Source organism: Rhineura floridana, chromosome 15 (genome assembly GCF_030035675.1).
Source record: "Rhineura floridana isolate rRhiFlo1 chromosome 15, rRhiFlo1.hap2, whole genome shotgun sequence".
In the NCBI taxonomy this organism is placed as follows: domain Eukaryota; kingdom Metazoa; phylum Chordata; class Lepidosauria; order Squamata; family Rhineuridae; genus Rhineura; species Rhineura floridana.
Genome location: NC_084494.1, coordinates 17,164,823 through 17,190,566, shown reverse-complemented (window position 1 = coordinate 17,190,566; position 25,744 = coordinate 17,164,823). Strand labels below are relative to the sequence as shown.

At 48.4% G+C, this 25,744-nt stretch overlaps 2 protein-coding genes across 4 annotated transcripts in view; one reads left to right on the top strand and one right to left on the bottom strand.

Annotated features, from left to right (window-relative positions):
• MAP3K6 (mitogen-activated protein kinase kinase kinase 6) overlaps positions 1-12,825 on the top strand; it is a 69,420-nt gene extending 56,595 nt beyond the window's left edge. Inside the window, exons 22-29 of one of the 2 annotated variants that reach the window (XM_061597657.1) lie at positions 1,302-1,473; positions 2,361-2,564; positions 3,598-3,703; positions 5,396-5,645; positions 7,744-7,853; positions 10,658-10,773; positions 11,565-11,641; positions 12,527-12,825. In XM_061597657.1, the coding sequence (XP_061453641.1) occupies positions 1,302-1,473; positions 2,361-2,564; positions 3,598-3,703; positions 5,396-5,645; positions 7,744-7,853; positions 10,658-10,773; positions 11,565-11,641; positions 12,527-12,665 (1,174 nt within the window). In that variant the 3' untranslated portion in view covers positions 12,666-12,825. The remainder of the gene's footprint in view (positions 1-1,301; positions 1,474-2,360; positions 2,565-3,597; positions 3,704-5,395; positions 5,646-7,743; positions 7,854-10,657; positions 10,774-11,564; positions 11,642-12,526) is intronic. The other variant, XM_061597659.1, reaches the window with a different exon arrangement.
• Positions 12,826-13,242: 417 nt separating this feature from the next.
• The window catches only part of SYTL1 (synaptotagmin like 1), a 48,505-nt gene continuing 36,003 nt past the window's right edge, over positions 13,243-25,744 (bottom strand). For both annotated transcript variants that reach the window (XM_061597660.1, XM_061597661.1), the window contains 7 exons: positions 24,684-24,850; positions 24,339-24,441; positions 21,811-21,972; positions 18,746-18,824; positions 16,666-16,765; positions 14,521-14,726; positions 13,243-13,995 (listed from right to left, as the gene is read on the bottom strand). In XM_061597660.1, the coding sequence (XP_061453644.1) occupies positions 13,856-13,995; positions 14,521-14,726; positions 16,666-16,765; positions 18,746-18,824; positions 21,811-21,972; positions 24,339-24,441; positions 24,684-24,850 (957 nt within the window). In that variant the 3' untranslated portion in view covers positions 13,243-13,855. The remainder of the gene's footprint in view (positions 13,996-14,520; positions 14,727-16,665; positions 16,766-18,745; positions 18,825-21,810; positions 21,973-24,338; positions 24,442-24,683; positions 24,851-25,744) is intronic.

Sequence of the window (25,744 nt, the reverse complement as noted above, 5' to 3'; positions counted from 1 at the left end):
GGTGATTAACCTGTAGCCCACAGGCTAGATCGAGGGGTCCCAGAAGTTTTTTGTGTCCCCCAACACCTCAAATAATTTGTCTATTTTTTAAAAACAGCTCTTCTGCAGTGTTTCTGCTGTGGAAGGCATGCCAGTCCTCCAAAGACTGGTGCCGCATCCACACCAGACATTTATTCCACTTTAAACAGTCATGTCTTCCCCCAAGGAATCCTGGGAAGTGTAGTTTTTGAAGGGTGCTGAGCGTTCTTAAGAGTTTGTTATTCCCCTCACAGAGCACAAGTTGCCAGAATTCTCTGGGAAGAGAGGCTGACCATTAAAACCACTCTGGCCACTGTAGCTCTGTGAGGGGAATAAGAGTCTCCTAATAACACTCAGCAGAGCCAGTGTGGTGTAGTGGTTAGAGTGTTGGACTACGACCTCAGAGACCAGGGTTCGAATCCCCACACAGCCATGAAGCACACTGGGTGACCTTGGGCCAGTCACTGCCTCTCAGCCTCAGAGGAAGGCAATGGTAAACCCCCTCCGAATACCACTTACCATGAAAACCTTATTCACAGGGTTGGAATCGACTTGAAGGCAGTCCATTTTTTCAATAACACTCAGCATCCTTCACAAACTACACTTCCCAAGATTCTTTGGGAGAAGCCATGACGGTTAAAAGTGGAATAAATGTCTGGTGTAGGTGCTTCTACCTTGACGAACTCTCTCTCTCTCTCTCTCTCACTGGGACAGTGCCGCTGCAAGAATGGCTTAGTGTTGAGGAAACAGGAAGGAACACTCCTTCCTGTGTGTTAAGCCCTGAGACCTTCTTGTAATGGTGCTGGTCGACTGGAAGGAGAGACAGAGCATAAGGCGAGCCCTGCTGCAGGATGAGGCCAAAGGCCTATCTAGTCCAACGTCCTGTTCCCACAGTGGCCAGCCAGATGCCTCTTACGGGAAGCCCGGAAAAGGAGGCGAGTCCAACAGCAACTCTCCCACTCCTTGCCAGGGTGGAGGATAGGGGTGTGCATGTGATCTGCTGACTTTCTCCTGGCTGGAATACAGCCTCCTGTACAAAAGTAAAAATCCCATCTGTTGCTCCATCCACTTTTGCCACTGGCCCGCGGCCCGCAGAAGATTCCCCACAAGGGAATGCGGCCCTCGGTCTGAAGAATGTTCTCTGCTCACACTTTATAAAAATGTAGCACAGCCTGCGTGTGAAGAGTTGATTCATGCTGCTGCCTGCAGTTGGTCCCAGAGTGGAAGTGATTCCCCCCTCACTCCAGTCAGTCTCACCCCTGCCTTCCCATGTGTCTACGCAGGGCTCCTGAGGAACTGCTCAGCGTTGACCTCAACCTCTCCTCTTCCTCCCACGAGGAGAGCGGCTGTTTGTTCTTGCTGAAGAAGGACAGTGAGCGGAGAGCCACCCTCCACAAGGTCCTGACCGAGGAGCTGCCCAGTATTGCAGCGGCCATCTACGAGGCCCAGGATGAGGTAGCCTTGTGGGCTTAAGAACGGATAGCAATCTCCCTCAACGCGGTGCCCTCCAGATGATGTTGGACTACAACTCCCACTATCCCTGAGTATTGACCACATTGGCTTGGGCTGATGGGAGCTGGAGTCTGAAACATTTGAGCTACAAAGCTTGTTGTCTCTGTGGTTTCTTTGGTGCCTACTGAAGACCTTCCTCTTCCAACAAGAGGTGATCCTCATCCCAGCCTGCATCTGTATTGGAACTATTTTTCACTGTTTTAGTTTGCTGAATTGTTTTTTAGAAGTTTTGTTTATATATATGGAACTGTTGTCTAATTGTTTTTACGCTTTTCTTGTTTTACGGTTGAAACTCTTTTAATTGTTTTATTATTGTGTAGATTTTATTGTTGTCTGAAGTCCAGTCTAGATGTTTGCTTGTACATTTTTTTACATTTATATCCCACCTTTCCTCCAAGAAGCGCAAGGTGGTGTACATGGTCCTCCTCCTCCCCATTTCATCCTCACAGCAACCCTGTGAAGTAGGTTAGATGGAGAGACAGTGAGTTGCTGAAGGTCACCCAGCAAGCTACATGACCAAGTGGGGATATGAACCCTGGTCTCCAGTCTCCTAGTCCACCACTCTAAACACTACACTACACTGGCTTTGCTGGACTCCAACTCCCATCATGCCTGACCATTAACTGGGACTGATGGGAGGTGATGGGAGTTGGAGTCCAAGCACATTGGGAGGGCCAGAGCTTTCTCATCCCTGCAGGAGAGATGAAATAAATAGAGATAAAACAGGTTCCCCACTCCTGAGAACAGGCACAGTCACATGGCTTTTTTTCTTTCTCTGTTTTGCCCAGTTCCATTTTATTTTGTTCCTGATTGTGTTGTTCCCTCTCCAGGCTTGGCCTCCTTCCTCCTCTTCCCCTCAGAGCCCGCTGTCATTGGAGCACATCTCCCAGCTGGTGTCCTGCCTCAAGAGCTATATCCGCTCCCCCAACCGCAAGCAAATGGCCCAGGACCTCCTCCAGCTTCAGGCCAGCTTGCAAGTGGATGGCCTGAGCCTCTGTCGTGTGCAGGTGCCACTCTTCACCTTCCAGGACACCGTAAGTATGCTTGGGTCAGTATGGCAAAGATCCCTCCTGAAAAGGGTCTTCAAAGTTTGCCACAGCCAGAACTTGCCCAGAGCTGTAGGATTTCTTGTACAAGACAGTACAGGCACTTTATGGATGCTTGGGGGTGGTGGAGGTGGCATGGGGAGCAAGCTACTTCTAGGCCATTCCAGTTCCTCTGCATGGGGGGTGGGGAATCTTTGGCCCTCCAACTCCCATCATCCCTCACCGTTGGCCATGCTAGCTGGGGCTGTTGGGAGTTGGAGTCCAATGACATCTTGAAGCTCCCCACCCCAGAATGATGAGGTAGAAAGCAAGCTGAATATTTAAGACAAGCGTGGGGAGCCTTTGGCCCTCCAAATGCTGCTGAACTACAATTCCCATCATCCCTACTTATTGACCATGATTGTTGGGGCTGATGGGAGATGGAGTCCAACAAATATCTCGAGGGTCAAAGGTTCCCCACATCTGATTTAAGGCATAGGAGGATGATGACTTCACCCATGCCATGGAGGGGCTTTTCTGAATGTGTGTGTGGGGGTGCTCAAGTATAGTGGGTGTGTTTGACATAGATCCGCTTGGAGAGAGAGGGAGACATGTATATGTGCTCTATGTTTATTTATTTATTTATTTATTATGATTTATTATTTGATTTATATCCCGCCCTTCCTCCCAACAGGAGCCCAGGGCAGCATCCCACACACACACAGCAGACATGTTGTGTTGCCCCCCCCCCCATAACAGCCATTTTGCAAATGCTGCCCACAACATTTTCTCAAAATCTGAAACATGTCCCACTGGTCAAAAAGGGTGCTGACCCCTGGACTCGATATTCTACAAGGCCCCTTCCAGCTCTGTGAAATGTCACCTCCAAGAGCTTCAACGGACAACTTCAGTCCAGTTCACTGGTTTTTTATGTGATGGTTTGTAGCCAAAGTGTTTAGAGAGAGTTCCTAGAGAACTAAATGGAGCCAGGATGCCCAGTCCATCTTCAGCCTGTCCCCCCCCCCTTCTCCTACCTCCACAGGTAAAGCAGGCATTGCGGAAGCTCCAAATCAAGCCTCACTGGGTGTTTGCTCTGGATAATCTCATGGGGCAGGCGGTCCAAGCAGCTTTTACCATCCTCTTGACAGGTAGGATGAATGGGTGGAGAAGGAGATTGGCTCAGTCTTAGGGGAAGAGTTGTGGCTCAGGGGTAAACCTCCTGCTTTCCATGCAGAAGGTCCCAGGTTCAATTCCTGGCATCTCCAGGTAGGGGTGGGAGAGAACGCCTGTCAGAAATCCTGGAGAGAGCCGCTGTCAGTCAGTGTAAAGGATGGGATCTATTGGCTGCTGCCAATTCAAAAGCATTCTGTTGGCCTAACAGGCCAGTATCGATCTGAGTTCATTCATTTGTCTGCTAGTGGCTGCTTTTACCGATCTGTTTTTCCCCTCTTGTAAAAAAACCAAAAAAAGATATTAATATCGATAATTTTAAAGGAAATATCAATAACATTATCATTCTTAATATTTGTGGTTTAGAGGTGGAAATCAGTTTTTGAAAATAGCCACGGAAAATCATGACATAGAAATCCAATCCACCAACAATCGAGAATAGGCAAATTAATGGAAAATTCAGCATCAAATCCAATTTGGGCAGGATTCTAGCACATTCCCAGTCAGTGTAGGCAATAATGAGCTAGATCAGGAATGGAGAAGCTGTGGCCCTCCAGATGTTGCTGGACTACAACTCCCATCATCCCTGACTACTGGCCATGCTAGTCCAACAACATCTGGAGGGCCAAAGCATCCCCACTGCTGCTGTGAGATAACAGGACCAGAGTAGTCTAAGTCTGAGACGCTGAACAAGTGGGGAGAACAAAATGGTGTGTGTTCTGGGTACAAATTGGGTGAATTTATTTATTGGTTTGTTACATTTATGTCCTCTCGTTGCTCCAAGGAGCTCAAGGTGGTGTACATGGTTTCTCTCCCTCTCCATTTTATCTTCACAACAACCCTGTGAGGTAGGTTAAGCTGAGAGACAGTGATTGGCCCAAGGTCACCCAGTGAGCTTCATGGCTGAATGAGGCTTCGAACCCTGGACATATCCCAACACCTTAACCATTACACCACACTGGACTGCATGTCCTCTTTTGACTGAAGATTCCAAGGAACAGCTTTGAGGTCCTCCTATATGGCAACACATTCGTTCTGTCTCTGAGCTGTGGATTCCACACACCGACCGCATTCACACCAGACATTTATTCCACTGTTATTCTAGTTTAGGCAGACATGGTTTCCCCCAAAGAATCCTAGGAAGTATAGTTTGTGAAGGTTGCTGAGAGTTGTTAGGAGACCCCTATTCCCTTCACAGAGATTCTTGTTAATGCCTTCTCCCACAACAGATGTCCCAAGGAGCCAATAAGCACGAAAAGGGAGAGTGTTAGTCACTGAGAAGAGTCTTCTCAGTGGCACTCACCTCCTTTCACTCCGATTGGCTCCAATCAGTGGGGAAGGCCAAGGAAACATGTTAGAAGACTTCTCAGTGGGCAACACACACCTTTCATGCTGATTGGTTCATAGGATGGTGGAGACATAGGGACCCTGCTCCCAAAAAAGTAAAGGGTCTGAGAACCCCCCAAAACCCTGGATGACTTCATTTCTGTCTGTGAAGGGAATAGGACTCTCCTGACAACTCTTAAGTACCCTTCACGAACTCCACTTCCCAGGATTCTTTGGGGGAAGCCATGACCATTTAAAGTGGAATAAATGTATGGTGTGGATGTGGCCGCCGTCTGTCACCTTTGCCCCCCCCCTTTTCATCATGCATTCTCCGGCATTTCCAGAACTCAAAGTGCAACCACAGTTCTCACGGGGGGAAGACCAGGGACACCTGAGCAATGAGGAGGAAGAGGGCCGGTTGACTCCGGAGCCGCGGTTTTTGAAAAGCCAGGACGTTACCCTCAAGGGCAGCACGGGCACGCCGAGTTCTGGCATTGGCACTTGCAGCAGCAGCTGGCCGGACACCCAGCATCCCTTGAAGGGCCGTTTGTCTTTCATGGCCCAGCTGAGCCAGCTGCAGGCAGAGACAAGGAGGTAAGCCATTTCTGGCTTCTTGCTGACAGGTTGGCACGGAGCAACCATTCAAGGGACAACAGGCCTCTGCCCCTTTTGGATGCTTTAGAGTAGGACTGGGTATCCTGTGGCCCTCCAGATGTTGATGGATTCAACTCCCATCATCCCTGACCACTGGCCATGCTGGGTGGGGCTGAAGGGAGTTTGAGTCCAGCAGTATGTGGAGGGTACCTCATTGACTTCCCCTGCTATATGCCAATGTGGTACCCTCTAGATCAGCCTTTCCCAACCTTTGGATCCCCAGATGTGGTTGGACTATAACTCCCATCAGCCCCAGCTAGCATGGCCAAAGGGCAGGAATTATGGTAATTGTAGTCCAGCAACATATGGGGACCCAGAGGTTGGGAAAGGCTGCTAGATGTTGCCGGACTCCAACCTCCCATCAGCCCCAGCCAGCATGGCCAATAAGCACAAAATAAGAGCCCTGCAGGATCAGGCCATCTAGTCCAGTGTCCTGTACTCACAGTGGCCAACCAGATGCCCCTTATGGGAAGCCTGCAAGCAAGAACGGAGCACAACTGTGCTCTCCCTAATCAACTCAGTGGTTAGGGATGATGGGAATTGTAGCCCAGCAGCATCTGGTAGGCACCCTGTAGGCTATAGCTGTGAGACTTGGCACAGCAACCTGTGTGCAATTCATTCCCTCAACCCATCACACTGCTTAATCATAACCAGCCCTCTCCACCGTGAGGATGAGAGTTGCTAGGGTAGAGGATGTGACCATCACCAGCCGTGAGCCCCAGCATCTCAGATGCAGTCTACAGAGAGTTTGACACACTAACAGAGCAATCCAGATCCCTAATTCATTCATTTGGGTAGGGCAGAGGGATACCTCCACCCAGCCCTGCCCAGTCTCGTTGACTCCTGCCATTGGGAGTGCCCCAATGTCCCCACCTAAATGACAGGTGGAAGCCACCAGTGGAAGCTTCCCTGCCAACAGTAGCCCACAGAAGCCCTCAAATGATCTTATGCGGACCCTGGTGCTGCCATGCGACTGCAGTGGGCTCTTATCTAGGTCTCTGCATGACAGTCAGGAAACTGACACAGCAAAGTGGCATTTCCCCCTCCCCCCCCATCTTCTGCTCTGGCACCATTCCTTAAAGCCCTGCTGCTGCCTGCCAGAGGTTAGGATGGTAGCCTAAGCTGCAATACCATCAAGCGATGCGTGGCATGGCAAAGTTGCTGCCTGTGTCAATCAGGCACATCTGCTGGGATTTATTTTAACAATTAGATGCTCTTATGCAGCATGCCTGGCTGATGCAATCCATCCACTGCCTATGCTGACCCACCACCCTGTCCCAAAAAGTACTAATACCCTTGGATTCCCCGTTTGGAGGAACTGTAGTTTTTGCTTGTATTTTTGCTGTTTTTACTTTTTTACTGTGTGTTGGTGTGTGGCTGTGATACACAATTCATTCATTTTCCTGAGTGTTTTTTTTATGATGGTTTATAGCTGCCTTAAGATTTTAAACTGATGAAACTGTTTTGTTTCACTGCAAAAGGAGGACCTTGTTCCCAGAGAGGTACCTTATTAGTTATCATCCGAATCTTCCTCCAAAGAGCTCAAAACAGCCATACATGTTTTTTTCCTCTTCCCCGTTATTCCCAACAACAACCCTGCGAGGAAGGTTAGACTGAGAGGTTTTCTAAAAAATGCATAAGTGCTGTTAGACGGCCTTTCTAGGGCAAAGCCCTGATGTTGGCCCAAGACCATTCAAAGAGCTTCATGCCAGAATTGGAGTTGTGCACCCCAGCTCTTCCCAGTATAATGTCATGTCCCTGTTAGGGCTGTAACTCAGTGGCAGAGCATCTGCTTTGCATGCAAGAAGGTCCCAGGTTCAGTCCCTGGCATCTCCAGGTAAGGCTGGGAGGGACTCCCTGCCTGAAACCTTGGAGAGCTGCTGCCAGTCAGTGTAGACAATACTGATCTAGATGGGCCAGTGGTCTGATTCGATATGAGGCAGCATCCTCAGTCCCCTATACATCACACCGGCTGTTTTTGTGCAGGCACTGCAAGCAAACTCACTGTCTTGCCTTTTTTTTTTTTTGCCTCTGCCAGGCTGCAGTGGGAGCTGATGAGGAAGGAGCAGGAATGCCAGAAACTTCTGCAGGAGGCATTGCAGAATGTGGAAGAGCATTCCTGGGATCTAAGAAGCCCAAATCTGAGAGGTAAGGTCACTGACACCAGAAGGCTTAAGCTGGAATTGGCACCTGAGTCTGCTCCATCCAGAGCAGTTGTAAGCAGGGCCATACACGCTCAGTGCTAAACAAATTAAGACTCCGTCCCCAATCAGGCCAGATTCTGTGCTGAGAAAAAGCTGAAATTTGAAGCCTTAGGAAGCGACCTTATACTGAGTCAGACAATTGGTTCATCTAGCTTAGTATCTTCTACACTGGCTGGCAGCAGCTCTCTGGAGCAGTGGTTCCCAACCTTTTTGAGCATGGGACCCCCTTTGTATGCTTAAACAAATTTGTAAAAAAACCCGCTCCAAATCACATCTCCAAATATCCCTTTCTATAAAAAGCTCCCTGCAGACAGGGTGGTGTTGCTTTCTTTTCTTCATGCAAAGATCCAATCACATTGATATTTCCTTCCCCACACACACACAGTCTGAAGATGTACAGTCGTGTCTCCCAATATCAGTGGATTATAGTGTTGGACTAAGATCCAGGTCAAATCCCCACCCAGCCATGAAGCCCACTGGGTGACCTTGGACCAGACACAGTCTCTCACCCTGACCAATCTCACAGGGTTGGTGCAAGGATAAAATGGAAAGGGGGGGGCATGTGCACCACCTTGAGCAACTTGGAAGAAAGGTGGGGTATAAATGCAATAATAAATAAATTTCTGCTGCGATGCCAGGACCCACCGGCTGAGCTTTTTTTAAAATAAACAGTAATCAAGAAGCAGCAGTGTGGTGGTAATGGGGATGCTAGAGTGTGCAGTGCAGACAATAGCGTGGATAGATTAAGGGGGGTTAATGCTTTTAGGCCTTGGGATGATCATCAGAACTGGTGACTTGGTTAGCATGCACTTGGGGAATGAGAGTGGAGCAGAAGACAGATCAGTGCATGCACACCAGAGCTTGGAAAAGTTACTTTTTTGAACTACAACTCCCATCAGCCCCAGCCAGCGCCGATGGGAGTTGTAGTTCAAAAAAGTAACTTTTCCAAGCTCTGATGCACACACACAAACCCACCTGTCCCTCCTGCAAGCACCTGCAGACGTGCATGCATTTGGGCATGTGAGAGAGGGGGAAGCCCTCAACTGCCACAACATCTTGGAGAGAGGGCGGAGTGTAGGTGGAAGAAAGGGGGCACTGGTGCACCCACTTAACCTCAGAGATGGGGGGGGCAAGCAAGTAAGTCTTGAGCTTCCTCGCTGCTCCTTGGGTCCATCTGGGCCAAAGGTGAGATCTGGGCAGCCTTGCAAATATGAATAATTTTTAAAAGGAGGTGGCAGCGAAGCAGGAACCAAGAAAGGCAGGCAGACTGGCTGGCAGGGAGGAAGGGGAAAAGCAGCTTTTCCTTGCAGCCTTGCTTCTTTTTGCTTCATGAAAAGCCCTCTCCTCTCATTCTGAGTAAGGGTGGTGGCGGCGGCAGCAGCAGCAGCAGCGCAAGGAGATGGGAGTCGGCAATAGTAATCCCCTCTTCTTCCCGGTAGCTCCACTCTCAGCCTCCTTCGCTGCCTGCCTAGGGTTAACCTAAAAGACAGTCTGCCGCTTTGGCAAAAGGCCTCCCCACTCATTTGGAGCAAGGGGGAGAAGACTTTCTTTAAAAAAATGTATAAATCATTTCTTTACTGTTCACGGCCCCCAGGTTGGGAACCACTGCTCTTGGGTTGCAAGCAGGGGTCTCTCCAAGCCCTAGCTGGAGACACCTGGGATTGAACCTGGGATTTCATATGCTCTACCAGTGAGCTACTGCCCTTCCCAACCAGTAGCAGGTATGCCAATTTGCAAGAAAAGTTTTTTTTAACTATTCAGGGTATGAAAGCCCTTATCTTTCCTCTGTTCCCAGGAATTTCTTATTCTGCCATCATTGCTTCTTGTGAGATTTCGACAGACATTGTCCACTCACTCTCAGCCCTCACTTTGTAGGAAGCTGGCTCATCAGATTATTTGCTCATGTAGCCCAGGCTGGGGAACTGAATCCAGCTGAGGAACCCCAGAGTGCAACTGATCCCAGCAGTGCTCGGTGTCAGCACCGATCAGCTGATTGGTGCTGTCAGCAAGCCCTGTTTGGAAAGGAACAATTGTGAGCTCACTTTAATTTTTCCTTTGTAGCTATATCCTTACCTCCCACAATGCTGGGTAGGGTTTGGGGGAAACTGCCTTGCAGGCCAGAACAGGATCTGTGCCAGTCCTAATTAGGCCCATGTGCTAGAGGTTCCCCACCCCCAATCTAGCTCTATAAATTGCTTACCTAGCCTAGTGGAAACCTTTCACATCACTGTGAAATCACATCACCTGGTCCTTTTTTAAACTGGAGATGCCAGGAACTGAACTTGGGACCTTCTGCATGTAATGTGTGCTCTGCCACTGAGCTACATTCTCTTGCCTAAAAACTATGGGTTTTGCGGCCGTAAGGACTAGAAACTTGCTTTTCTAAAAACAGATTTTCAGAAAATGAAATGCTTCTTCACCAGTAGGCTATTCTGTGCTTTTGCAGTATCACACACAGGCTTAATTATACAATGGTATGTGTATGTTCTGTTCCACACTCCTGTGCACGCATATGAACATACCCCACAATAATTTTTCCTCTGCAGTCATGGCATCATATATTGCATCTTCAGTCTTTTTTTTCCCCAAGGGTGGGAGTTTGGCTGTCTTTCAGGACGAAAAGGCACCCGAAGCAAAGCACTGCCAGAAGGTCATGCTGTATGGTTTCAGGAAGCAGCAGTTAATCAAATACAGCACTTAAAAAAAACTTTTTTAAAAAAACGCTTCATTTCCTCCCCCCCCCCCCAGCTTTCCCAGGAGTTGCAAGTTCCCCATCTCATACATGGAAAAGTGAAGCAGAAGCAGATCCCCTCCTTGCTGAGTGGTTGGAAAAACACGGGGCTGACAAAGCCACAATTGCAACGGTAAATAACGTGTGTGTGTGTGAGAGAGAGAGAGAGAGAGAGACACATGGGCCGCAAGTTCTCTATCCCTGTGCCTTGCTTTAAATAGAGGGTTGGCTTAAGGCATGTGTGCACAGGCAACTGTAGCTGTCCTTGCCCAAGTATCAATATTACTGACACTGGGAACTGTAGGCAATGTGTGAGCTCTTTTGTCTACATCAGGGCTGGGAATCTTCAGGCTGGGTAGTGGTGTAATATGGCCCTCCAAGCTTCTCTATCTGGCCCTCGGGTCTCTCTCCATGCCACACCCCTCTCCAGCCTTGCTTCATCGCTTCCTTGAGTGTTTTTCCTCTGCAGTCGTGGCATCATATATTGCATCTTCAGTCTTTTTTTTCCCCAAGGGTGGGAGTTTGGCTGTCTTTCAGGACGAAAAGGCTCCAATAATGCTTTGCTTGCCTGGATGGTAGAAAGTGAGTGAGTGAGTGAGTGAGTGAGTGAGTGTGTGAGTGTGTGTGTGTGTGTGTGAGAGAGAGAGAGAGCCTACTGTACAAAGATAAAACTTACATTGGTTGTTCCACCCACTTCTGCCTCCAGCCCCACCCACCACCGGTATGTGCCCCCGCCCCCAGAAAGGAATGTGGCCTTCGGGCTGAAAAGGGTTGCCCACCTCTGGGCTGCATCGTAAGGCCCTTCTCTTCCCCCACCTCCAGTGCTTTTTCCAGCCAGAGAGGTTTTGCGTCTCCTGAGCGGGAAGGAGCCTGGCCGCTGCCAGCCCCCAACTAAAGGCATCTTGCTGTCTCCCTCCTCCCTAGCTCTCGCTCCATGGCTTCACCCTGCCTGACCTTCTCAACTGTGCTACGCCCGACGACCTCCGCTACACCCATATCAGGTAGGCGGGAGGCAGAAAGACAGGGCCGGTAGGGACCCACTGGATTCCAAGGTACCTGATCCATACCTCCTGGATTAGTGTGTGGATCAGAATGTGGGCTGCTGTAAGAGCCGCATTCTCAAAGTCCATGAGGTGGTGTTATAGCTGAGTTCACAACACAGCCCCCCCCCTTTTTTTAATCCCAACAGGTACTAGCTGCCCAGAACAGCTTGTTGACACGGAGATGCTGGGGCTTGCATGCAAAGCATGGGCTGAGATACACTGACATATGGATGGCCTAGTGTATTCCCCTTCTGGATCAGAAGGACCATTGTCTGATCCAGCAAGGCAATTATTTTGGTACTCCTCTCCTCCCTGCCCCCCCCATCTTGAATGTTCTCCATAAGGAGACCCTTATTTCTCACCACTCTACAGCGCCCTGCCCAGGATTTTTTTTAAAAAATCCAAATCTGTGGCTGAAGGATTATTTGAAGCAGGATTGAAAATACTACAATTTATTTTAATTGTGGAATTTAGCTGCAGTTGGCCCAGACAAAAGTCCTGGAGCCTGAGCAGTCCCGCTCCTCAAGGACTGGGGTCCAAGTGTGACCTCTGCTAAAGTTTTTTAAAAAATAATCATTATTGTGGAAACCGTTTATGGGGCAGCAGCTTATAGGTTAAGATAGGTTCAAGTTCCATACAGGTCAGCCAAATTGCTTTCATTCCCTCTCCTTAAGTCTGGTTGGGTTCTGAATGGTCTGGGTTTTTTTGGAAGGCTTTCCAAGCGTTGCCTTGCTCCTTGCATAATCATCTGGACCACTGTTTAGTCAGCGTCAGCTGAATGACCCAGAGGTCCGACACCCTGTGCCTGCTGGCTGGTAATTTTGTATTGTCTTCCCTCGGCAGAGGAGGGATGGTGTGCCGTCTCTGGAGAGCTATCTCGGAACATCGACAAACACTCGGCCAGCGCTTGCAACATGGAGCTCAGCAAGATGAGGGAAAGCCCTCGATCTGTTTGGAAGACAACAAGCTCTGGCTGGCATAGATCCCCTACCTTGCCCAGCAGGAACCTAAACGGGCTTGCAGACTTCTCCTCACATTGAGGCAATGCGAACTGACTTTCCATTTATTGCTTGGGTGGGTGGGCGAAGATGGTAACGGTCTATAATGGCCTCTCTGGCAAATAAAGGCTGGAGGGAACTACACGAGAGTCCATTTCCATGGAACTGCTACTGCCAAAATCTGCATCTTTCTCGGACGAAGAGAAAGACCAAGAGTTTTTCACCCAATGGGATTCATGAAGAGGGCAGGAGATTCTGAGCTCCCCTGTAATGTTGTTACAAGGGAGGGAGGTGCTGCTCCAGGGTCAGCAGTGGAAAAATCCCTGGTTGTGTCATAGGCGGGAGTTGTGGTTGACCCTCTCCTCCCTGGCCTGCTGCAGACAGAGGAGAGTGAAACCCAAACTCCAGCCATCATGGGCTTAGTAGTGGATGATGCTGGGGATTGCTGCTTTAGGGTCCTGCTGAATGCTAAAAAGAAAGCAGAGATGATTTAACAGTGGGATTGTTCAGGTTTCCGTGTAGTACCAACAGAGAGAGATGCACTGCCCAGGACTGAGACGGTTAATAATATTTTTTTTTAAAGGAGGAAATTGTCTCTGCCGATAGTATGCAGAGGAGGTTAGGAAGATAAAGGTCACAGAGTGAAGATAGCTCTAGCGCTATGGGGCTCTCATCATGGGGTATTTTGTTTTGTATACCCCAAACTACAGTGTGTAGCACAAGGGTGGGAACCTTCAGCCCTCCAGATGTCACTGAACGACATCATCCCCGACCCTTAGCAATGATTGCTGGGAGTTGCAGTTCAGGAACATCTGGCAGGCCAAAGATTCCCTACCCCTGGCCTAGCACAAAGCCTTCAAGGAAGTCCTCTTTAAGAGTCAGCCATGTTCTTCTCCCCTCCTTAAGTCTGTGAGAACAGGCAGCCATCGGATAGGGTAGCAGCACAGCCTGAGTCTGTCCAAGTGGGCATGAGCTCCTAGCAGCACCACGTCTATTGTCTCCAGCCAGAGGTGGCCCTTCTAAAAACAACATGGCTGTCATTAAACTCTGCAGAGACGCTGGAGTTCCTCAATTCACATCCATGAGGTCCCTGCTATCGAAGCCGATCAGCTCTTCCTCCATCGTTGTGCCCGAAGCGTAGGCATCCTGCTATAGACTGGCGACGGTGAGGGAATTATGTCCTCGGGCTCAAGTTGGTCCTCAAGGGAAGTCTAGCTTCCACCCATTGCCCAGGCTGCTTGAACACCATCTCCCAGGCATGGCGCTCCTCTTCGGTTGAATCCATCCAGGAGACCGGCATGCCGTAGCTGTTCCCTGTGTAAAAACAAAAGGCTCCAAATCAGCCACCTGAGCCCTCTTGCTTGCAGGGACGGTTAGGCAGGCAGGTGTATTGCTAGCCCGGCATCAGAACTCGGCATGCCCGGGCAGACGCCAGGGCCCACTGCTGATATCTGTCCTGCCCCCCTCCCCTTTGAACAACACTGGGTGAGCACCCTTTAAATTTCCCACAATGTCCTCAACACAACGGCACTCTTGGCCATTGGGGGAAACTGAAATAGTGGGCCCCCAAACACCCCCCCGACCTCATCCAAATGCTTCCAGGTGCTGATTGGAATGCTGCTTCTGTTTGCCAGTAGTGCTACATCAGCTGGTGGAGGGACGAGGGGGGAACTGACATGGTTGGTGGCTCACCAGGGGGCACTGTACTAAGGTCCTCTCCTCCAACCTGGAATCCAGCACCTGGCTCATTTCCCCCTCCGTCAAAGAGCTGCAGGTCCCGTCCCCCCTGCCAGTCTAAATCTCAACCAAATCCCCCTGTGCCATGTCTCAGTGTCTCACCAGTGCCAAGACTCAGCCGGACGCCTCCGAGCCGCTGCTTGGAGAATGTCTCGTGGTCCCAGATGGTGAACTCGGCACACGCCTCGGCCAAGTCCTTGGCCTGGAAGCCATCGTAGACCATGGTGTGATTGAAGGTTGGGCTGAGGCTCTTCTTCACAGTGCGGGTCTTCTGCCGGCTCAACTTGCTGTCATCGGGAAGGATGTAGCTGCAAGAGGGGGAAGAGCAAGAGTCTGTTGAGGCAGACCAGGGAAGGGCCGTAGCTCAGTGGCAGAGCATCTGTTTTGCATGCAAAAGGTCCCAGGTTCAATCCTCGGCATCTCCAAGGAGAGGAACCCTCTCCAAAATCCTGGAGTGCTGCTGCCAATCCATGTAGACCAGGCGAGGGCAACCTGTGGCCTTCCAGATGTTGCTCGACTACAGTGCCCATTATCCTTGACTACTGGTCATGGTGGCTAGGAGTTGGAGTTCCAACTCTTGAATGCCTTGAATATTCTGCCCTTCCTCCCAGTAGGAGCCCAGGGAGGCAAACAAAAGCACTAAAAACACTCTAAAACACAAAAACAGACTTTAAACCATCTTTTTAAAAAAAAAAAAAACTTTAAAAACATATTCTTAAAAAAAGATTTAAAAACACATTAAAAAGCAATTCCAACACAGATGCAGACAGGGATAACGTCTCAACTTAAAAGGCTTGTTGCAAGAGGAAGGCCTTCAGTAGGCACTGAAAAGATAAGAGAGGGCACCTGTCTAATATTTAAGGGGAGGGCATTCCCAGAGTGTCGGTGCCACAACACTAAAGGTCCGCTTCCTATGTTGTGCGGAACGGACCTCCTGATAAGATGGTATCTGCAGGAGGCCCTCACCTGCAGAGTGCAGTGATTGACTGTGTATATTAGGAATAAGACAGTCTTTCAGGTATCCTGGTCCCAAGCTGTATAGGGCTTTGTACACCAAAACTAGAACCTTGAACTTAGCCCGGTAGCTAATAAGTAGCCAGTGCAATTTTTTCAGCAGCGGGGTGACATGTTGCCGATACCCTGGCCCAGTGAGCAGTCTCACTGCTGCATTAGCGATGCTGACCTAATTTCCTGACTCCTCCCTTCTCCCCAAAGGGGGATCTTTCCTTTGTTTCTCCTATAAAGATCAAAGAGCAAGCATGGCTCTTTGCGTCTCCAATTTAGTGAGCTAGAACTAGGATCTTTCCTGTCCAGTATGTATTTCCTATAATAAACACTTCCTTATCTTTGCTAAAGCCAGAGTCCCTGAGTGATTATATCTAGGGAAAGGTGTGCTCCTTCAACCAAGATTCACACACAGCTCAGCTACCACTGCTGTTTTGCTGTTCCGCTAACTCATGTCACATCTGGTTTGATCTCTTCTTCTAAAAAAGGAACCGCTGTCTGAACAGCAGCAGAGGAGGAAGTGGTGCAGACCTATAGGAGAATGAGACGGTGGCATTTTCAAGGTGGTAGACTAGATAGTTATCACTTCAGAGTGCAGACAGTGGACTGTGGTTTGGAAGGTTCCTCCGTGGCAATAAAGAGACTCCATACAGATAGAAAACTAGCCAGGCAGAGAGGAAAACAAAAGCCAGCACATCAGGCCAAGAGCTGTGATGGAACCTATGTGTGAGGAGGTCATAAAAAAATGTTGATAGTCCACTTGGAGTATAGTGGTAAATATATACTTGTACATTTATAATCAGCCTGTACCATGATGCCTTGTTTAGTATTTGCATCACCTCCTTCCTCTCCCCACAGCTTAGCTCAGCCAACCCTAACTCTTCACCACTGCATGAGGGCTTAAGGATGCATCCAGATTGTTGGTATTTTTGAATGGGATTTGATCACATCTGGGCAAATCCAGGTCGCACAATTCAAGTTGATTTGGTGCTCCTGCACAACAAGCCCACTTCCCCCAGCCAAACTGAACTATTTGCAATACAGACAGCAAAGGGAAAGTGCACCGGAAAGTGTGGGATAACAATTACTTGACCCAGCATGGTTTAATCTCTCCACAAACATATCAGAATCAATAAATAGCCCACTGTTGTTTAACCACCCTACAAACTTTGTGCAAAGAGATCAGGATGAATGCTCAACAAACAGGTTGTCTGGAAGTAACCCAAGAGCACAGGCACTTACCACTGCACGAAAGAGTCTGCGGTGCTGCCCCGGTGAGGAATGATGTTCTGTGCATCCTTCACCCAGATATGAAGCTCTCCAGTGGGAGGAAGCCCTTCTCCTGAAATAAAGCCATGGTGATGAAGATGGATTCAGAGGACACACAGCACCTGCCCAACCCAATGCCAAATGGATTTCAAATCCAGTTCTTCTCTCTTCTAGGTATAATCTCCCACCAATGGCCAGATCCAGTAACTTTAAGACAGACCAACATTAATAATAATAATATTATTATTATTATTATTACATTTGTATACCGCCCCATAGCCGAAGCTCTCTGGGCAGTTTACAACAATTAAAAACATTAAAAACAAATATACAAATTTAAAAACACTTTTTTAAAAAAAAACAATTTGGGGGAGATTCCTGCCTGGCCAGCTCTGCACCTTGAACACAAGCCCATCTGTCTGTTCAAGAACATGAAGGACAGTCTAGCACCAAAAGTGGGTCACTCTCTTCCGTCCACCCTCAAAGGCAGCACTCTTCCTCGTCCACTTGAACCAGAGGCTGGTGGTGAGGCTCCCTTTCAGACCCTTCCTCTGCAGCCACCTCCTGTGGCTATATTGGTCCTAAACTGCCCAAAGCCCTAATTCACCATCATCATGGTTTATTTCTATACCACCTTTCCATAGTAATCTAGGCTCCAAGTGGTTTACAGTATGAGAAATGTTACATTTTTCACTCAGTTGCAAAACAAAATTTAAATTAAGAATAAGTGAATGAAAACATCTCGTTAAATATACAATAAAATAAAACAATTCCCTTATCATTCATAATAAAGTCCAACAATAATGTACAAAGACATAAACCCAACAAATGACCTGCAGAAATCAGTTTGGGGCCCAACAAAAGCCCCTAGACAACACCCCACTATCAAGATTGCAGACAAACTGGAACAGGTTCAGAGGAGGGCAAAAAGATGATCAGGGGACTGGAAACAAAAGCCCTATGAAGACAGACTGAAAGAACTGGGCATGCTTAGCCTTGAGAAGAGAGGACTGGGGGGGGGGATATGATAGCACTGATTAAGTACTTGAAAGGTTGTCACACAAAGGAGGGCCAGGATCTCTTCTTGATCATCCCAGAGTGCAGGACTCAGAATAAAGATTTCGGCTGAACATCAGGAAAAACTTCCTAACTGTGAGAGAAGTATGACAATGGAACCAATGACCTAGGGAGGTGGTGGGCTCTCCAAGACTGTAGGCATTGAAGAGGCAGCTGGACAGCAACCTGCCAGGAATGTTTTGATTGGGCTTCCTGCACTGAGCAGGGGGTTGGACCTGATGGCCTTATGGGCCCCTTCCAACTCTACTATTGTATGATTCTGTAAGATGGTCTCTGGCCCCTTTGGGCACCAGCAGCTTTTGTAGCTGAAATCAGACAGGGGCCCATCCTCCCAGGCCAGCAAACAGGGAGAGGGTCTTGCAGCACTCACAGTCAAGATGGTCTCCGGTGCCTTCAGGCAACAGCTGCTAAATCAGGGATAGTCCTCCAGATGCTGCTGGACTACTAATCCCACCATCCCTAACCATTGGCCATGCTAGCTGGGGTTGATGGGAGTCAGAATTCAGAATCCAACACCTTTTGGAGGCCCACAGATTACCCACCCCTGCCCAAAATGGTTTGCGACCAGGTCACTTGAAAAGACACCCCCTCCCATTTGAACAGGGGAATGGCCATAGTGTAGTGGTAGACCATCTTCCTTGCGTGGAAAAGGTCCCAAGTTCAATCCTTGGCTGGGAGAGACTTCCTGCCTGAAACCCTGGAGAGACACTGCCAGTCAGCGTCGACGATACTGAGCCGAACGGACCAAGGGTCCGACTCCATATAAGGCGGCTTCCTGTGTTCCTATGTAACATTTCCAAACAGCTGAGATCATTGGAGGTGGTACTCTAGGTACTCGGACCTGCAGAGGCTGGGCTATCGGTGAGAGGCTTTTTCCCTAGTGTGAATTAAGAATTTCCCACCTAATCCAAAAACCCAGATGATGGCGATAGTGGCGGGGGGGAAGCCTGAAAGGAACCAGAGCCTGGAGCCTCACCTTCTGATCCAGCAGGGATGAACTTCAACGCCAGGTTAAGTATGCCACGGCTGGAGAGAGCATCAGGAGTGACTGGGGTCTGGGAAAGGAGGACGAGAACATGGTCACAAAAGGGTGGGACAAGGGCAACAAAAAGAAGTGGAGGAATAATTTATCCTGCTGGCAAGGAAAGGGGAGATTTCTCTCTCTCTCTCTCTCTCTCTCTCTCTCTCTCACTCACTCACTCACACACACACACACACAAATGTACACGGACAGCACAGCAACAACCATATAGGAGGTTTCCGCACAGCTGACAGCACAGCTTATACTGATAACTGATATAACCATGAAAACAGGAAGGACCATAGCTCAAGGGCCGAGCATCACCCTTCCATGCAGAAGGTCCCAGGTCCCCTGCCTGGAACCCTGGAGAGCTGCCCATCAGAGTAGACAATACTGAGCTAGATGCAGCAATGGACTGACTTGGTATAAGGCAGCTTCCCATGTTCCTGGGGCACAGAAAATGATTGACACCTTCTTTAAATAGAATGGGAAGGAAGAGTCACTCACGGAAAACAAATGGTGCCCTAGATATCAGTTACTGTTGCTGGAGGGGCACCTCAGCCGTGGTCGGTGTGTGGGGGGGGAAGGCTCGGACTCCCAATCAACCCCACCCCTTAAAGGGAGGAGCTCAGTGGTAGAGCATCTCCTTTGCAGGCAGGAGGATCCAGTTCAATCCCCAGCATCTCCGGTCAGAAGGATCAGATTGTAGGTATGATGGGAAAGATCTCTGCCTGTGACTCTGGCACTAGGCCAGATGGACCAAAGGTCTGCCCTGGTTTATAGCAGTTTCCTATGTCTTTCCCGCAGCTCCTGTTGCCATTCACTCCAGAGATCTAGTGTGGTGTAGTGGTTAGAATGCTGGACTACGGCCCGGGAGAGCAGGGTTCAAATCCCCACTCAGCCTTGAAGCCTTGGGCCATTTCACCAACTTTTAGCCTGACCTACCTCACAGGATTGTTGTGGGGTTAAAATGGAGAGGAAGGGACCTGTGCATGCCACCTTGAAGGAAAGGTGGGATATAAAGACAGTAATAAATAATAAGTTAAACAGCGCTCTTTTGCCTCCCCTTGTGTTGGCAACTGTGAAGCCAAGAGACACCCCTTAGCAGCCCGGGGCCTCCAGTTGCTGACCCCTATGACAGCAAAACTCAAAAACCATTCATGTTTTGTGGATTTAAAAAAAAAAAAAAGTTAGAAGGACCAAAGGTTTAATCGTCTTCTAGTTTAAGACACAATCGTGGGATTGGCCAAGCCCTGAGTGTTGTCCAAGTATAGATCTCTTCCCCCATCCAGGCCCTCTTCTGGGTGATTCTGCAAAATCAGGTTTTGAAATGCTCAAGAGGAAACAGAACATTAGGGGGAAGAGAACAAAGGGAAAGGATGCAACAGTTTGTGGGGTTTTGTGCAAGGGCCCTTCAGCAACGCTTGCAACACTTTATACTGATGCTGCAATTCCTTTCAACTACTGTGGAACAGCATAACTGCTGCTTGGGTTGCAGAGGTGATTTGCATTGCACTGAGCCCCCTCCCCGCACAAACATACCCATTGGGGAAATGCCCTCAGGGGGATCAAGGGAGCTGATAGGTGTAGCAATTACTACCAACTTGGATGGCTTTGAAAGGGGATTAGACCAATTCACAGAGGATAAGGCTATCAACTGGTGCTCCACCACAACCGCGGTCTGCTGTATCCAATGCTAGTTCTACTCAGAATAGACCAAGCAAAATTAATGGACATGATTAACTTAGGCTCATTAATTTTAATCGATCTACTCTGAGTAAGATGGGTACAACCGAAATGTTCCACCTTCACTGTTGGAGGCTAGTATGCATCTGGATACCACTGCCCAGGAACTGGCAAGTGGGGAGAGTTATGCACTTAAGTTCTGCTTGTGGGCTTCCCATAAGCATCTGGTTAGCCACTGCGAGAACAGGATGCTGGTTCAGACTCACCTTTGCTCGGATCCAGCAGGGCTCTTCTTATGCTCTTATGACTTCACTGAAAAGTGACACAAATCCCCACCCACATCTCTGTCCCCCCCACCCCATTTTTATGTTCAGTCGGCTTTAGCGCTTTTCAAAATGGAGTGTGCGCTCCTCCATTATGTCACTATAACAATGGACCAACCTGTCATCATTAGTTGAAAAACAGTGTGGGGAACCTCGGGCCCTCCAAATATTGCTGAACTACAACTCCCGTCAACCCCAGCAAGCATGGCCAACGGCCAGAAATTATGGGAATTGTAGTTTGGCAACATCTGGAGGGCCACATCTGGTTTAAAAGAAAATCAGAAGCAGGCAAGCATACAAAGAGCTACCTTATCCCAAAGCAGACCCTTGGCCTTGTTTTAAAAGCCCTCAACAAGAAATCAGTTCAGGCATCTGGCAGGAGGGACCTGTCCCTCCCCAGCAGCCCACTGGGTGGAGAGGAAAAGGGAGGGAGGAAGGGAGGGAGGACAGAGAGAGAAAGAAAGAGGGGGAAAGAGTAGCCCCACATAGGGATGTGCTAGAATTCCACCCAATTCTGACTTGGTACCAAATTTTCCATTAATTTGCTTATTCTCCATCATTGCAGATTGGATTTTCATGTAGTGATTTCCAAAAGAAATCCACCTCTAAAATATCAGTATGAAGAATGATACTTTTGTCAGTATTTCCTTTCATTGATCAATATTTCCTTTCAAAGTATCAGTATTATTTCTGAGGGGGAAAAATCCAGATCAGACAAAAGAATGAACTCGAATCTGTTCGATCAATGGAATGCTTTCGAACTGGCACCGGCCAGCAGATCCCATTCCTAGCCCCACCCACATTTGGCTCTTGCCCTGCCCAATATTAGCATGCCCCCCCACACACACACAGATTACCCCTGACGGAATGAGTCCCTCCACTGAAAAAAAATGTTGCCCTCCCCTGGATTAAATGGATGTTCAAAGGGAGAAAAAGTAAAAGAGAATGGGACAATAAGGAAGCAGAGTGGAATGGGGGGAAAAGATATATTTGTAAGCAAAGGATACTCACCCTGGGCTGGAGGTTGAACCACTGCGGACCTGTGTTGCTCCAATCCCAAGCATTCAAGGCAATCTCCACCTCTCCCATGAAGAGGTTTCGGCTCAAGGCATCGTGATGCCAAACAGACACATTCAGGATCCGGCCCTGGAGATCAGCTTTCTCAATCTTGTACTGCACACCAGGATTGTTGTAAGAGGGCAGAGGGAAGGAAAGACAAAATAAACAAAAACGGGAACAAGCCAACAGGCTCTTGTGCAGTGCCAAAGATGTCAAGGTCCGGTGGCCTCACTGCAGCACTTCACTCTCACCACCAAACTTTAGGAAGCGCTACCTTCAAGGAGACAGCGGGGTTCCTTCCAGAAAGAGATCTGCCAGGCTCCCTCTTTGCCAGTCTTTTGACTGGGGCTCTCACGCGTGTTTGTGTGTGTGTTAAAAAGCAGGATATATATTGAATAAATGAGCTGAATAAGTAAATAATGTAATGGGTGAACATTACAGGAATTAAAGGAACATGAAAACAGAAGTAACTGTTTGCTTGAATATGGCCTCCCATAGGAAAATGGAGAGTCATTTTTTTCAACCATCCCACCCCCTACTTCCTGCTTTCCACCAGGCACAGATCATAGAGTTGGAAATATGTAGTAGGTTATCTAGTCCATTGCAGCGCTGGAGTATCTCTTACAAATAGCTGACCAGTCTCTGTTTGTAGATCTCCAGCAAGAGAAAGTCCACAACTCTTCTAGGTAATTAGTTCCACTGTTGAGATGCTCTTACCATCAAGAATTTTCTCAAAATCTACCCTTCTGTCACTTAAGCCCAATGATCTAGTCCTCTCCTCTTGGGGAAAAGAAAATGAGCATTTGCCCTTTTCTGTGTGATGATGGTCCTTGGGGATTTAAAGAGTCCTATAGTCAAGAACATCTGGTTTCTAAAATGGTTCTGAGGCAAGGAATTGTGGGGGAAACATCTTGTCTAAAATGGGGCCTCTGTGAAGGCCATGAGTTTGCAGTTCTCACTAGCTGAAGCTAGTTAATTAAGCTAGAAGAAAGAACACCTACTTATCAGTGGAGACTGGTACTTCAAGGTCAAGTAGCCGGGAAGGTTGGTTGAGTGTGTGACCATTAGGCACAAAAGCTCCAGAAGATTCCATCATCAGAAAATCTCCGATTGGCTAATTAATTCCTGGCTGTTGCTGGGCATTTTCCCATAAGAATAGGATTCAAACCTTAGTCTTTGTTCCCCAATGTTCTCCTATGGTTGCTGATGCTACCTAGGGGGGTTCCATCTTCCATCCAGGCTATGCATCTCTAGGGAGATGCGGAACCATGAGGTGGTTTGCTGTTTACCTCTTTGTAAGTATAGATTAGGCTAGACAGTTTTGTTATTTTTGTCTGTGACTGTAACTCTGTATTTTACTTGGCCCTCAGCAGTGTGGGCATTAAGGAACTATTTTGCTGCTATATTTGTGCACTTATATCTTATTTAATAAAGCTACTTCTTATTTATCAGTGTATGTTCATTGCAGGGGAGATTTGGCTCTAAATACAACACCTTGGCCATTTAACCACAGACTACCGTATATTTGAGTATTTTGCCTAAAGGCTCCAGGACAAAGAGTGCACCTTTGGCACTTGTCTTCTGGAATCATTGGCAGGTCTTTTTCCTCTTGGCCCAGAGTGGGTGACCAAGATTAAGGGGTGGTGGCAGTCTACCAACCTTGCAGGTTTAGTGTTGGTTTACTTAGCCCTGGTAAGGGAGGCATGGGTTTGTGCCTTGCCAGGTTCAGTTGCCCTGGATTTGGGAACTGAGTCCTGGGACTGAACCAGGAGCGGTTCATGACACCTATCATATCCCTTCTCCAACCGAAACATACCCAGTTTCTTCAGCCCATCCTCACAGGACTTATTTTCCAACCATTTTTGTTGCTCTCCTCTGAACCCATTCCAGTTAATCTACACTACATCAGGGATGGGAAACCTATTATCTCCTACTAACCTCACAGGCCAAGTTTGACAGGTGGGTGGGACCACTCACCTGTCAAATCATCTCCCATCATGATGGTGTCAGGTGACTGAAAGCTGGGCAGTCCCACCTACCTGTCAAAGTTGACACACAAGGGCTCACTTGAATTCCTGCACTGAGCAGGGGGCTGGACTCGATGGTCTTATAGGACCCTTCTAACTCTACTATCCTATGATTCTAAGGAGGGAGGGATCTGCTTTGCCAGCACATTCCTTGCAGGGATTGAACCCTCTACTCACCAGCTGATGAGCAGAGGGTTCAATCTTGCTGGATGCAGGGGTCTGCTTCACCAGCGCATTCCCCCAGCAGGACTGAACCCTGTCCCCTTGCCCATCAACAGATGCCACCCAGTGACATCAGCTGATAGACAGGTAGGTGTGGTTTGGAGGAAATGGGCCAACATGGACCTCCTGGCAGGCCAAGGCTGGCCTGCAGGCTGGAAGGTCCCCACCCCTGCGTCTACCATCCTCCTTAAAGTGCATCACTCTCACCCCTGTAGGAGCCAAGTTCCTCACCTTAAGGGTCTCATTGAAGATGGGGTCCAGGGTCTTCTTCTTGACAGCAGTTTTTCTCTTACTGTGATTGGATTTGTCGGGAAGGAGGTAGGTCTTGACATACCTGGGAAGAAGAGGGTAGCAAGACGGGTTCTACTCTGAATTTTGAGGAGCTGTCCAAGGTGCTTCAGCATCTGTGTTCTTCACACACATGCTGTGGACCACCTGAATGAAGCTCACAGACCAGTGATAGTCCATAGACCAAAGTGTAGGAACCTCTGGGATACATCAATAAATATAAATCAAGGGAGCAGCACAGAAGCTAACAGATAACAGCTAAGATCAAGCCCCCAACCCCAAACGTACGGATCCGACCGCTGCTTCTTGGCTTCAGCAAGGTCCCGGCACTGGATGACTTGGACCTGCAGCTCTTTCTTCTTGGAGTCGTACTGCAGGGAGAACTGGATGCAGCCGCGGACATCCACGTTTCCAATGTCATTGTCACTAAATACGCTCATTATGCTGCCACTCATCTGCAACAAAGCAGGCGGGAACAAGGTCAAAACAGGGAGACGCAGGATCCAGAGTGCAAAGATGTAGGATGGGAAAGCAGGGGATATATGGGGAGTTCGTGATGGACCCAAAGCTCTCGAAGTCTCTGCATACTAAATCTTCACAAGCAAATTCGAAAATGACCAAATTAAAGCGTTCAGTATCTTCAAGCGTACCCTACACAAAACAAGCCTTGCTCCTTATTGTAATCATTTTCTTTGGCATTCACTAAAAAGAAACAAAACTTTGATGTGAGCCCAGGTGAAATGCAAATCTAACTTCTGAAACCGGAAATCAATTCATCTAAGTCTGAAGGGCTTTTGACATCGATTCATTATGAAAATGGAAATGGACTGCCTTCAAGTCAATTCTGACTTATGGCGACCCTATGAATAGGGTTTTCATGGTAAGCGGTATTCAGAGGGGGTTTACCATTGCCTTCCTCCGAGGCTGAGAGGCAGTGACTGGCCCAAGGTCACCTAGTGGGCTTCGTGGCTGTGTGGGGATTCAAACCCTGGTCTCCCAGGTCGTAGTCCAACACTCTAACCACTACACCACACTGGCTCTCATTCATTATAGGGTAGTCTTAGTGACAATTTTACATAGTACTATAGGGATTTCCAAAATATATCTTTTTTCCTACTCGCTGACTGGATGCTTACCCCAGGGCAGAGTACAACATTGTAGCATCAAAGTGCTATTAGTGCACCTTACTTTTCTTTCTGCCGTTTCTTCTCCTCCTCTCCCCCCATCACCCCACTTTCCCCCCCTTTACTTATACACTGGAGATTGGGGATGGAAAAAGTTGTCAGTTTGGGGTTTCTTCGTTTCCAATCTTAAGTTCATCTTGCCTCATTTCCACATCAATCTGTGAT